Genomic DNA, 12,486 nt, shown 5'->3' with positions numbered 1-12,486 from the left:
AAGTGTATGAGGAAAAAAGTGCTTATAGTTGGAAATAGTTGAGTGTCTTCTGGACCTAATGTAGTGAGGTCCTGAAAAAGAAGGCTTGTGGTTTGGGTTTCTTTTTTTTCCCCCCAGTTTTTGGCGATTCCACCACTTTTCTGTCATCTTGCTGTTCTGTAAGGAATGTGAAGGACAGCACACATTGCTGCACGGAACCTGTGAGGTTCTGGTGACAGCCTTTTTCCCTAGATAGTCCAATTTAAAAAATTACCTAGTTTGTTTTTAGTGTTGCATTTTCTAAAGTTTTCTGCCGACAGTTTTTTCCTTGGTGTCAGGAATATTTGTCTGTCTTTCAGATGCCGGTAATGGCAGCCTAGAAAGGATCTTTACTGGTGTGTGTAGGATTTGGGGGGAGTAATCCCTACATGCAGTTTTCCAGTGTAGAGATGAAAGCTTCTGAGCTCTCTGCTGATTTTGGTTTTATGTGTGGGTTTTTTTCCTGAATAACTTGCTTGCTGCAGATGACTAGAAGTTTGCAGTGGTTTTCCAGATAACTCATGTTAGCTTTGTGTAAGCTGTGCCACAAGCATTAAAACAGATTAGAAGTGTGTGCAACAGCCATCTGGGAGGCTACAGCAGAATTTCCAACTCTAACACTTGGCAGCTATAAGCAAATTGATACACCCTAGATCTTAATTTTAAAAGAAAGTATCTCTTAAATTCTTGGTTGTTTGAATCTATTTGGCAAACAAAATGTTTCTATATGCAAATTGTTTTGTAACTTGAGCAACATGTTGAACTTTCAGTGTACAGTTTGAAGGCAAACATCTCTGACTTTGAAGGCAAACATCTCTGACATCAGCAGTTGTCTTACAACATGTTTTAAATCTGCAGGGACAACTTGTGGATTTTTATAGCCAAATATTTCTCTTTCTAAATGAAATCAGCTTGTAGAATAGTACAATATTTACGTTTAGTTGTCTTGCCTGGAAGGCTGTTAACTTTGTCACCCACAACTTGCAAGGTCTTGTATTTAGCACCTTCAAAGAAAGCAAAGCATAGGGATGGTTTTCAAACTTTGTTTCTCTTAAAGTTTCCATATATACTTGCAGATTGGTGAGATGAGAGTTACACTGAAGTGTTTCCATAGGACAAGAAGGGAAAGAAGGCCATTTGAGTTGTAATGATTCTTTTACAGCATAAAGTATGGGACTGGATGTGGAAAAATGGATGTTCTTTATGTTTGTTTTGCTTTGTGCTGCTCCAGTGGTATGGAGAGGTTGTCAGCTCATTAAGAGGGTTTATATTCTCTTGCCTGCTGAAGCTTCTGAGCAGCCCTCAGCTCCCCGTGTCTTCTTAATTAGGAGTTAAGAGAATGCTGTAGGGTTTTTATTCCAAAAAGATATTTTTCCTTTGAGCTCTATGATGTGTCAGTCTTTCTCAAGTAGCAGAGAAGTTCATCTGTGTAATAATAAACCTTTATTAATTTCCTGGGCCTTACAAGTCAAGATGGTCTGAAGCGTGAAGGACAGAAATTCTTTTAGTTACTATTGTGAATACTTGTATGATCTCCCACTTAATGGAGGAATGGGTTTGTTCTGTGTGGTATGGTTTTGGTTTAATGTGACTGTTAATAACAAGTTAAGTGCCTGAGCAGACTGTTAGTCTGCTGGATTGAAAGGCATAATCATACAGCAGCTAAGGTCAGCTCAAATGCTGCTGCTCAGTTACAGTCAGCCTTCTTGCAGTGAGGCACAATAGTCTAGAAAATGGCAGTTTCTCATTTTCAGATTTGACATGTGCCTTGATTTGTGGATTCTTCATTCTGCTCTGTAACCTGTTTTATTTATTTATACTTCATGTGTATCTGCTGCTGGATCTTCTCTCCTAACTCCATCAAAGGACCTGAATGGACTGTGTGTTTTGTGGTAGTTGCTCATAACATGAAAAGGGAAGTGATACAGCAGCACAAATTTGTTGCTTAGTTTTGTGTTTGTGCTGAACCATGGAGCGTGTTTTGGGAAATCAAGTGTCTCTTCACTGAGGTGAAATGTGTGAACCACCATGTTTAAAAATTCTTTTTTTCTCACTGGAAATATGGAATGCTTTGGTTTTTTTTTCAGTGAAGTACATCCACTAGTTCTAGACATTTGTGGGATGTGAATTGAAAATCATGTGTGGTTGTCAGTTGACTTGTCAAGTTAGACAAAGGGAACAGAGGACACTTCTTTGCGTTCTATAATATGTTATATTTGGCTCACTGTCACCTGTAAATATTCTTTTTGAGTGATATATAATGTAATAAAAATTGTGAACTCATGCTTTACTCTTCCTTTGGCTATGGATGTAATCGCTCCATCACAGAAGGCCACTGGGCTGGGCAGGCAGAACTTGCCCTTGGTGGAGCTGTGCTGGCTGTCTTGAGAAACCTCCCTGTCCTCCATGTGTGTTGATGTGGCTGCTAGGAGGATCAGTTGCATCTGTGGCCTTCTCAGGCACAGAGATTGGGCTGTCAGATCAGTAGCTACTACGATCCTCCTTGCTATCCTTTTTAAAAATGGGCATGGTATGTCCCTCTTTCCAGTCACTGGGGACTTCACTTGACTGACAAGACTTTTCAGATATCACGGGGAATGACTTGGCAACTACATCAGCCAGTTCTCTCAGGACTCTGGGATGCATCTGCTGGTCCCATAGATTTATGTATGTTCGAGTTCCCCAGGTGGTCACAAAACCTGTCTCTTATAGTGGGAGGGACTTTGCTCCCCAGTCCGTGTCTTGAGGTCCACACATTTGAGAGGTGTGAGAAGAGAGATTAAGTGATAGTAGGAAAAAAAAAGGAAATAGAAATAATGGAAAAACTATGTAACATCTTTAAGTCTACCTCATCTCTGAAGTATGGTTGAGTACCTACATTCTTTTACAAGTGTTATGATGTATTATTTCATAATCTTGTAGCAATAAGAAAGATGAGGCTGGATTTAATGTTCATACATCCAATAATGAATTATGGATCAAGGGTGGACACTTTTAATTCCCTTAAATCATTGTGTATCAATTGAAGTTTTACTTCTGTCTTTGTCTTCTCTGAAATACTAACCATGTTAACTCATAGCAGTTGGAAGTAGGGATGAGAAGCAGTCTCTCTTCAGGCGACATGCTTTTCAGTTCAGAATATGTGTGAGGTTTTTTTTTCCTTGCCTATTTTTTTTTTTTTTCAGGTAATGAGAAGAAAAGGGGGAATAAAAAGGCTTAATTTCCAAGTTTTTAAAGCTATTCCTGCTTCCTCTAAGCCCTGTCCTGGGAAAAACCCTGCTTGAAGGCATGCAACATGCTGCTCAGCAGTGCCCTATCACTCTGTTTAGGGACTGACTGGGCAAGTTCAGTCAATTGCCAGTGATCTGAAGTGATCTGCTGGATGACTCTGCCTACACAGTGTGGCAGGGCCAGAGAGGTTGTGCTGTTGCATTGCTTACGTACATTGGATTTTACAGATCTTTTTATTTCACTTGTCATGGGAAAGAAAAGGCTGAGGATTTGCTTGGATTGTATATATAGAGATGTACCCAGAAGAAGAATCTCTGTAATGAGAAGGTTTTCAACCTTTTTAATAGTCATGAGATCGTCACTGCAACCAGACAGTTTCAGCCTGCAAAAAGGATAAATAAGCACTGGAAAAGTTTTATCAGTAAAAGAGATGGATCATCAGGATCTGTTTTTTATATATCTTATTTTTTACTTAGGACAGAATTTAATTTGCTTAATATTTTGTATAATTTATGACTTTCTATCTGAGTTATCCGTTGTTCCCTGTGTAACACAGGTTCTATACCTAGTGGCTTGATTTCCTTGGTGCCCTTGGGATTGTGTGCTTGTATGAAAATTTAACAAAATAGCATCATAGTGAGTTATTTGTTCAACTGTCTTTCAGATTCCTGTACTTTCATTTTCACTTGTGTTAAGCAGTAACCAAGAAAATAATTACACTGAAAACGTATTAAGTCTAGACAATCCTGTGCTTCTTTTACAGGCATTCCTGGTATCAAAGTTCTCATGCCTGCACTTTCTCCTACAATGGAAGAAGGAAACATTGTGAAATGGTTAAAAAAGGAAGGTGAGAGAGCATTTCCTGTGGCCACATTTGTTGTAATTCTTCAACTATATAAATCTGTTCTGTAGGAATAACATTATTTTTCCTGTATGTTGAAGCAAAATGCTTGATATATGGATACCATTGTCTTGGAACAATATCTACTTTGAAATTGATGGTTTTATTCTAATTCCCCATGTTGTCACATTGTTTGTTAACTTTGGAACTCTGAGAGCCTTTGACTTTTGGGAGGATCTCTGTTTCGTTATTGGATTACAAAATGACATGAAAGAATTTTCTATGGTTGCTATTTTTAATATTTGCATTATAATCTAAATAGTAGAAAAGTTACTTTGGTAACACAGATTCCAAACAGGGAAATCTTTTCCCCTAAAAAAACAACTTTAAAACAGAAGCCAAATTACTCCTCAAAAAACCCACTCTAACAACCTTACTTGTCTTAGGTTTTTTTCAACAACTGGAAAGTAATGCACTTCTGTTCAAATATATTGGAGCAGAGAAGTAAGTAGTCTCAGCATATGCTTTGTATTCACATAAGTTGCATATAAATGGGAAATGTTCTGCAGGACACCTTTCTTCCCTGTCGTACCCTTTCCCTTCTCCAATTTAGTATTAAAACTGGATTTTAACTGTAGTTTTGGATTCCAGGTAGAAGTTGTCCATTGGTACAGGATGTGTTGCAGAGCTCCATGTGACTGTAGGAATGTACCTTGTTCTCAGGCATTAGTAGCTTTGCTAGAGAGACGAAATATGTTTGAGGAAAAGAAAATATCTTCAGTCATACTGCCTTTGACCAACATAATTTGTTGTGCTAAACACGTGCTTTGACTAATCTGCCTCAATAAACCGTTTCCTTTGCTCATCTTCCAAGTGTTGACACAGCCTCCATCATTGTGTTACTTCAGTACTTTGCTTTTGTATGTTCTGACTGCATTTTGAGAGGTGGCTGAAAGGCAACTTGTTGCTCCAGTAGTGGACGTGACATTTTGCTTGTGAAACTTGTAGTAAGAATTTCTGTAGAGCTTACTAGGAACAGTATGACAGCCTATTCCCAGAAAAAAGTAGTTGCACCAATGTTCTTGAAGCTTGAAGCTTTAGTTAGTCAGGTATCAAGTCCAAGATTATCCACAGAGAAAGAAACAATCCCAAGTCCTTTTGCTCTTCATTAGTTGTCAATAACTGTAATATGTTAAAAATCAACAGTAGTCTCTTTTATGATAAAGAAAGCTTCAAAATTGAAAGAAAAAGCCAAGAAGAGAGCACTACAGGATATGAGCTAGGTTCCAGTTGGCTTGCCGACGTGAATGAATCAGTTTTCCTCACAAAAAAGTCTTGGGATGCAAGAGCTATACAAAAGTGGTTTTTTTCTCAGCCTTGGCCCTACATTTCCACCCCAGCACAAACGGGACAAAAAAAGATCCACACCTATTTTAATTAAATAAAAATAAAACCTTAGGTGATGACTGGACTTTGGGAGAAAACTATTTTAGGATTTTTATTGTTCTACCTTCTATTTAGAAACAACACCCAAGGTGAATATAGCATATTGTCTTATTTGGCAAATCTGTAACCATAACTAGTTCCCGTGGATATTTTTTTTGCTTCATAATGAGAACACTAAAAAAGTGAAAACAAATTTTGAAGAGAAAAGCAAGTGATTAAATTTTTATATTTCTTCTGTCTGCAAGGGATGCTCATAGCTACATAATCTTCCAGGGAGTTGGCAATCTAAATGTAGTGGCATTAGTGAATATAAATATTTGATAATCCAAGAAAACAAATATTTTAAAGGAATCAACAGAAGAAATAGAAATATTTGGTATCCAAGAAAGTAAATATTTTGAAGGAATTGACAGAAAGCTGAAGGTTGCGTAGGAAATGTTGTTCCCAAGGTATAAACCAGCAGGGGGCAGCAGAAGACTGGGTAATTTTTGTGCTCTTTGTGTAAATACGAAATGTTTTCGTTTTAACGTTTCACAGGATACACAGATAGATGTGTTTGGTGTTGCAGAAAAAAAAATGCTGAAGTTGCTTGAGAGCCTGATTTCTGATTGTTAATGTAGTTTCATATTGATTCCTGCAGATAATAAATTTGTTTTCATAAAAAATAAAGCTGTGTTTCTGAAAACTTGTGTTTATTATGTATTAATTCAGTCTTGAGGAAAGATGGTAGATTGACAGCCCGGGAGACTGAAATCCTCTTCTTGTGTGGGCTGGAAACAGAATAGGCAACAATACTGGCAGTTCCTTCATGTAGTGTAACTCTGCTGTCTGCTGAGACCTGTGGGGACTTCAGTCTGTCTGATCCGTCACCTTGGGTGTGATTTGCAAGGAGCACTTCAAAGGATGCAGTTTGTATCTAGTGGTTTGTGTCTTTGTCTGTCAGCAGTTGAGCAGAGCACATAGGTTATTGAATAACAATTGAATGTGATTTCCTAGAGCAAGGCTTGGCCCCAGAGGAGATCTTAGTCAGTCATCCTAGCTATGAGAACTTCATAATTTTAAAAAACCCCAACAAACCCCACCTAGGATTTTTCAAGGACATTATATGTAACCTCAGAGAACTACCATTTAAGCAAAATGTGTTGCAAATACTGCTGTCTCAGAAAGCATAAGAGCAAAGATCTGCTCTGCAGAACTGTTCTTTCCAGTCCTGTCTGTTGGAAAAGTTCATTTGTAATTGATGTCAAGGTGGCCATTGATTAAGAAAATAAATCCAGATGGGAAGCTGCACATACTTAAGTATGACACAGAGTGATATCAGAGATGAAATTAAATGCTTAGATAGATAATACTGTTGCAGCATTTCTAATATTTCATATAAAAATTATTCATGTGTTAGGCTTGTATCTGTTGTCCCTGGTTTTCGATAGTCTGTGGGGAAAAAGTTGTTTTGTTTTGTTGGAGGCTGAAATACTCAACTACTTCAACATTTGTCAATATCATTTGAATTTTTATGTTGGCCATCTAGTCAGTATTGATCTGAATCCAGACCCATAACATCTTGATCATTTGCTAGCAGATATTCTCTTCAAAAGCAGAAAAGTAGCTTACTTCAAAATTAATCTTAGATTACGTAATGTAGGAAAGCAATTTTTAATACTTGTGCATATTTTTATTTCACAAAGTAAGTATGTTTCTAAAAGACTTTTTTGACCATAGGAGATTGAGAAACAAGCTTGCAGATATGCTTTCCAAAGAGATTAATGTTCCTGAGGTCTTTAGTGTCTTTAATAGAGTAGATAGAAAACTGTGATACTTAAAGGTGTTGCCTGCGACTCTTGTCTTTAAAAAAAAAAGTCAATTTTAAATACCTTACTCTGGCTTATGGCTAGCAATGAATATGGAAAGATTTTATTCATGGCAATGGTACTGAGTGACAACATTCTGGAAGTAAGTTTCATTGATTGTGTACTTCCTCTTGGAAACCTAATGTAAATGTTAGTGTTTGGAATATGTTGATATTCTCTTCAGCAGTTTGTTTCTCTAAATCTTAGTGGTTTTGTTTGGAACTGAAGATACAATATGGTAATGATGGATAATCAACTAGCTATATTAAAGGACATAAAATGGCTATATTACAGGAATATCTCTGTCTTTCATAGTTAGATGGATCTGAAAGGAAGTTTATGTGAAGTATTCTGAAGTTCTGTGATCTTTTGCAGGTGAAACAGTGAATGCTGGAGATGCATTGTGTGAAATTGAAACAGACAAAGCGGTGGTTACCATGGAATCAAGTGATGATGGCATATTGGCTAAAATACTGGTAGGGATGCTGCCTTGTCTTCAGACTGTTGTTTAGCAGGTGACCTGAAATACTAGTTTAGATAGCTAGATTTCCTTCTGTTCAGCTTTCAGAGTAAACCACTTAACTCTCACTGGGAATGCAAGTAGTTGCTCTATTTTTTTACATGTGTACCAGGCTACTGGTACATGATTCTATCTGTGATTGATTTTCAGGTAACCTGATTGAGTTATATTGTTTTGTATGTTTTGTGCCTTATGAATGAGACGTCATGAGATGTTGCGGTTTATGACAGATCTTACTCCAAGTTACAGAAAAGCAAGTGACGATCAGTTAGTTGGACTACAGGATTTTCCATGGTACTTCACCCAGGGTGGATGATTATCTTCTGCTGGATATCAAAGATGGAACATTATACAAAATAGACCCAGAGGACAGTTTTTAGAATTATTATTTTCCTGTGATGTTAAAATTAGATTGATTAAGCTTAATATGAAAAATGGCAACGGGGATGAATGTGAAGTTTTCCAAACCTCATTTTGGAGTATTTGTATGTATGTGCATACGTAACACAGATAATGCTCATTTTGTTTGGGTTTCTTGTTTATGTTTGGCTTTAAATCCTGTTCTGTCCCAAGATGGAAGCAATAACAACTGGACTAGAGAGATCAGGATGAAGGACTTAGTTCTATCCTTGCATTGCTCAAGGTCTGCTTGAAAGTTCTTTGCGTACTGTATTCTAGAAAAACAAGTAAAATTCTATATATTTTCCTTTCTCTGTCTCTTTTAACATTTAAAAATTTTAATTAAAAAGTTTATTATTTGAAAATGACCCAATGTTAATTCTCATCAGAACTTAGAAGGATGGGGCTGTGATTCTGAGCCCTTCTGTTTCTGCTTCTGTGATATTCTGTAAATTTCTGAAAGCCCATATTTGATTCTCAGAAATCACGGGAGGCTATTTTTCTGATCCATTAACTATGTAGATTGGGAAATGTGTTTTAGAGTTTTTATCTTTGTGGAGGGAAATGCAAATTGTTGTTAAGTATATATAAAGACAGGGAAACTATTTTTCTATCCCTTTGAATATTCAGTACTTTTTCTAACATTTTCCCCATACAGCATCCAGATGTGTGGAGTTCTCTTATTTATTCTGTGAAGGCTTAAACTGGTAGCTAGCCTCGGATATCTTTTATTTTTCCCTTTTAGAAGTTGGGTAGATAAACATGGATAATCTTAAATAATAGTTTGTAATGAATTTGCAGTTTGGTTAAAATCAAAAACTTGCTTGGTTACGAAAAACTTGCTTGGGCAGCCAAATAAGCAGCCAAATGGTGAATGAGGTTCTGCAACATAGTATTTCTCAGGTTTTATGCATTATGTAAAGAGCTCCTTACCACACTTAAACATCCTGCCTATGAGCTAGTGTCGCTGAGAAAAAACTTTAAACACTTTGTGATGTTTGAGCTGTAGGATACAGAAGAAATCTACTGTAATCACTGTGCAGCTTCTTAGCTTTTTTTTTTTGGTGGTAGATATGTTAAAATGAATGTCTCAACTCTAAGAGCATTTTGGCTAAGAGACTCATTGGCTGACTTGGTGTGCAGCATGTCAGGTTTTGTTGTTCCAGGACTATTAATTTCACTGGTATCTTTTCTGTCAAAGAATCCTTTGTGCATTGAAGCATTGCTTGATAACACTGGTTTCTGGCATTGTAGTGTTTGCCTCTCTGCCTCTTTACTCTTGGGTACTATTCCGTTGCTTGACCACCCAGTTGCATTTACAAAGTGCTACTGGGGTTTAAGTGAAACGCACACCACGAGGACAGCACGAGTGTTTGCCTCTACTTAAGTGAAGTCCAGTATGATTTGGTGCAGAGGGAATGCATGATTATGGAGTTGTGTGGTACCACTCTGTTACCACCACACTCTTACAGTGAACACAGAGGGCTTTTGTTCTGGTTGAGCTTTGTATTTAAATACTGCTGTTAACTTCATCTGCAAGTTTTCTTACTTCAGCTCATACGTTAAATTTTCAACTCCAGCATTCAAGATACAAAGAATATGCCATTATGTTCATGTGAAAAGTCAGATTTTAAACGACTTGCCTCTGTATTGTGTGGGAACTTTGGTAACAGAAAGGACTAAATTTCAGTTCTCCAGGACAAGATTCAGTTGTGTTTTTGTCCCTTTCAGTTCTTTGCCTCATTCCTTGTATATCTTTCATATCATCAAAAAAACATAACAAAAGGCTGCAAAAAATTATGAAGCAAGAATGTCCCAGAGATGAAACTCCCATCTCTTTGTACAATCTTGATACAGTGTCATAGAAAATGGGAGCCATGCAAGTGAGCATGTTGTTTAAGACTAAATGATACATAGACAAAATCTGTACTAATTAAATGTGTGACTATCCAGCAATGATAATGATCTTCTGCTGCTCTTGTGTGTGGAAATCATGGTGTTTTTGAAAAGTAATGCTGCTAGATACAGGATAGACACCTCAAAGTACATCTGCTCAATATGTCCAGCAAAATTTTCAGGCCCTGGATATCTCAGGACGTTTTCAGTAGCTAATATAACTTTATTCTTGGAGGTACTCAATAGGCTCTAACTTTCTTTCTTTGATTTCTGAGTGCTACTTTTATATTTATGGGACTTTGGGGCGTAAGTTAATATTCCTCACCTTATAATAGCAATTGTAATTAATTTCAGTCATAACTCATCTTATTAATAGTAGGAATAAAATGGAATATGTTTTCTTGATGAAGTGTCATTAATATGCCTCAAGTTTTCACATCTTCCATTTTTAGTCATTGAGTCTAGACAGTGCAATATGTAACTTACTGTTCCCATTGTCTTAAATTTAGGTGGAAGAAGGAAGCAAAAATGTACGCTTGGGCTCACTAATCGGTCTGCTGGTAGAGGAAGGACAGGACTGGAAGCAAGTTGAAATACCAGCTGACAGCGGTGATCCATCTTCTCTGGCCCCACCAGCACCTGCACCTGCCTCAGCTCCTGCAGATCTGTCAGTCACAGCTCCACCTAAACTGGAACGTCAGCCTGGAAAACTGCAGTAAGTTTCTGTGTTTGTTATGAAGTGGAACTCTTATTTAGTTAGATGGGTAGAGCTGAATCAAGAAGAATCTTTTGTCCCTTGTTACCTAGTATTAAGCTGTTAATTTAAGAGATTGTTTCAGTATGTGTGAAGTAATAAAGCTTGCCTGCCCAGAATATTCCTTTGCTTGTAAGCCAATCTAGGCAAGATAGCTTTATTAGAACACCCTCTATAGGTGTGTATTTTTCTGACATACTTTGTATGGATTCTAAGCTTAGATAAGGAAGAAGTTTTATTTACAGATGATGGACACTAATGCATCAGATGCTTAGTTTAACTTGTTTTATCTTTGTAGGAGGAAAAATAAACAGATATCACACTCCAAAATCCTTCCAAGCTCTTGCACATTTGATATTGGAAAAAAATTTCATCTTTTTATAATGGAGGAATGTGGAAAAACTCAAAACTGTTTTTACATGCTCTTCATTAGTTTAGCTTAGTCTGTTAGGATACTCTGGACATTGCAAACAACTCAGAGGGGGAATAAATTAACCCCAAATCTTAAGTCAGGTAACAATAATCTATAATTGTGTTGAAGGATGTGCCTTATTTGAAGGTATTACTTATCTTCCAAGCAGAGGTGTTACTACTAAGCATACTCCATGTAGGTCAAGATGGCAGATATACAGGTTTACTGGTATTATACTATGTATCAAATATGTTCTGATTCACATGTTTAAGTGTAGGAGGAGAGCTTAATATTTAGTCTACTGAAGCAGATAGTGAGTTATGCAGCTACATCTGTATGGTTTTTGCTTTCTGAAAAAGTAGCCATTTCATTAAATCAATCCTATAAAATAAATTTTATGCTAGGACAAAGGTAATGCTATAACTAGAATTAAGCTGAGTTAATGAGGGAAATATAACTAGCTAAACAAATAACAGAAGTGAGCAACCTTCTTCTCTGAGCTTGTAAAACTCATTTTTTAATGTTCCTATAACAAGCTGATCTTAAAAAATGTGTTCGATTCCTCCCCAATGACCCTTTTTCAGAGGAATCCACAATGTTTCATTGCTACTGGAAGAAGTGTTTGGAGATAAGTTTTCCACTCTTTCTTTTGATCCCTTTAAGGTCATTATTGTGTTGTTAAATTCAACTTTGCATTAAAGTTTGATGAAGGGGCACGGTCTGACTTCAGTGTTAGGATCCCAGCTGTTGTACAGAACTCTGTTTTCTTCTTCAACTGTTGGTTCTGAACTAGAGCATATATTGTGTAGTTTTGAGACACATTAAGTAAGTTAATCTTACTGTTTAAATAGGAGTTTTTTTCTCCTCGTGTCTTTAGGGTTCGCTTTAGCCCTGCAGCTCGTCACATTCTGGAGACGCACGGACTAGACCCAAGCAACGTTACACCTTCTGGGCCTCGAGGAATCTTCACCAAAGAGTATGTAGATATTTCAGTAAAGCTGCAATCTCATGTTCCCGTGTTCCTTTCTTTGGACCTAGAGCAATCTCCATGAACTTGAAACATCCATTTATTTGAAGAGGCAACTTTTTTTATTCCTCTTTTTTCTTTTTTTTTGCTGTGGG

General features: G+C 37.1%; 1 protein-coding gene across 1 annotated transcript in view; it reads left to right on the top strand.

Annotated features, from left to right (window-relative positions):
* PDHX (pyruvate dehydrogenase complex component X) overlaps positions 1-12,486 on the top strand; it is a 31,913-nt gene that overhangs the window by 466 nt on the left and 18,961 nt on the right. The window contains exons 2-5 of the mRNA XM_061997518.1: positions 4,013-4,096; positions 7,759-7,859; positions 10,708-10,913; positions 12,242-12,340. Of these exons, the coding sequence (XP_061853502.1) occupies positions 4,013-4,096; positions 7,759-7,859; positions 10,708-10,913; positions 12,242-12,340 (490 nt within the window). The remainder of the gene's footprint in view (positions 1-4,012; positions 4,097-7,758; positions 7,860-10,707; positions 10,914-12,241; positions 12,341-12,486) is intronic.

The sequence above is a fragment of the Colius striatus genome, chromosome 6 (assembly GCF_028858725.1).
Source record: "Colius striatus isolate bColStr4 chromosome 6, bColStr4.1.hap1, whole genome shotgun sequence".
Taxonomy (NCBI): domain Eukaryota; kingdom Metazoa; phylum Chordata; class Aves; order Coliiformes; family Coliidae; genus Colius; species Colius striatus.
Note: the sequence above shows the minus strand (reverse complement) of the source record. Positions and strands in the feature narration are given on the sequence as shown.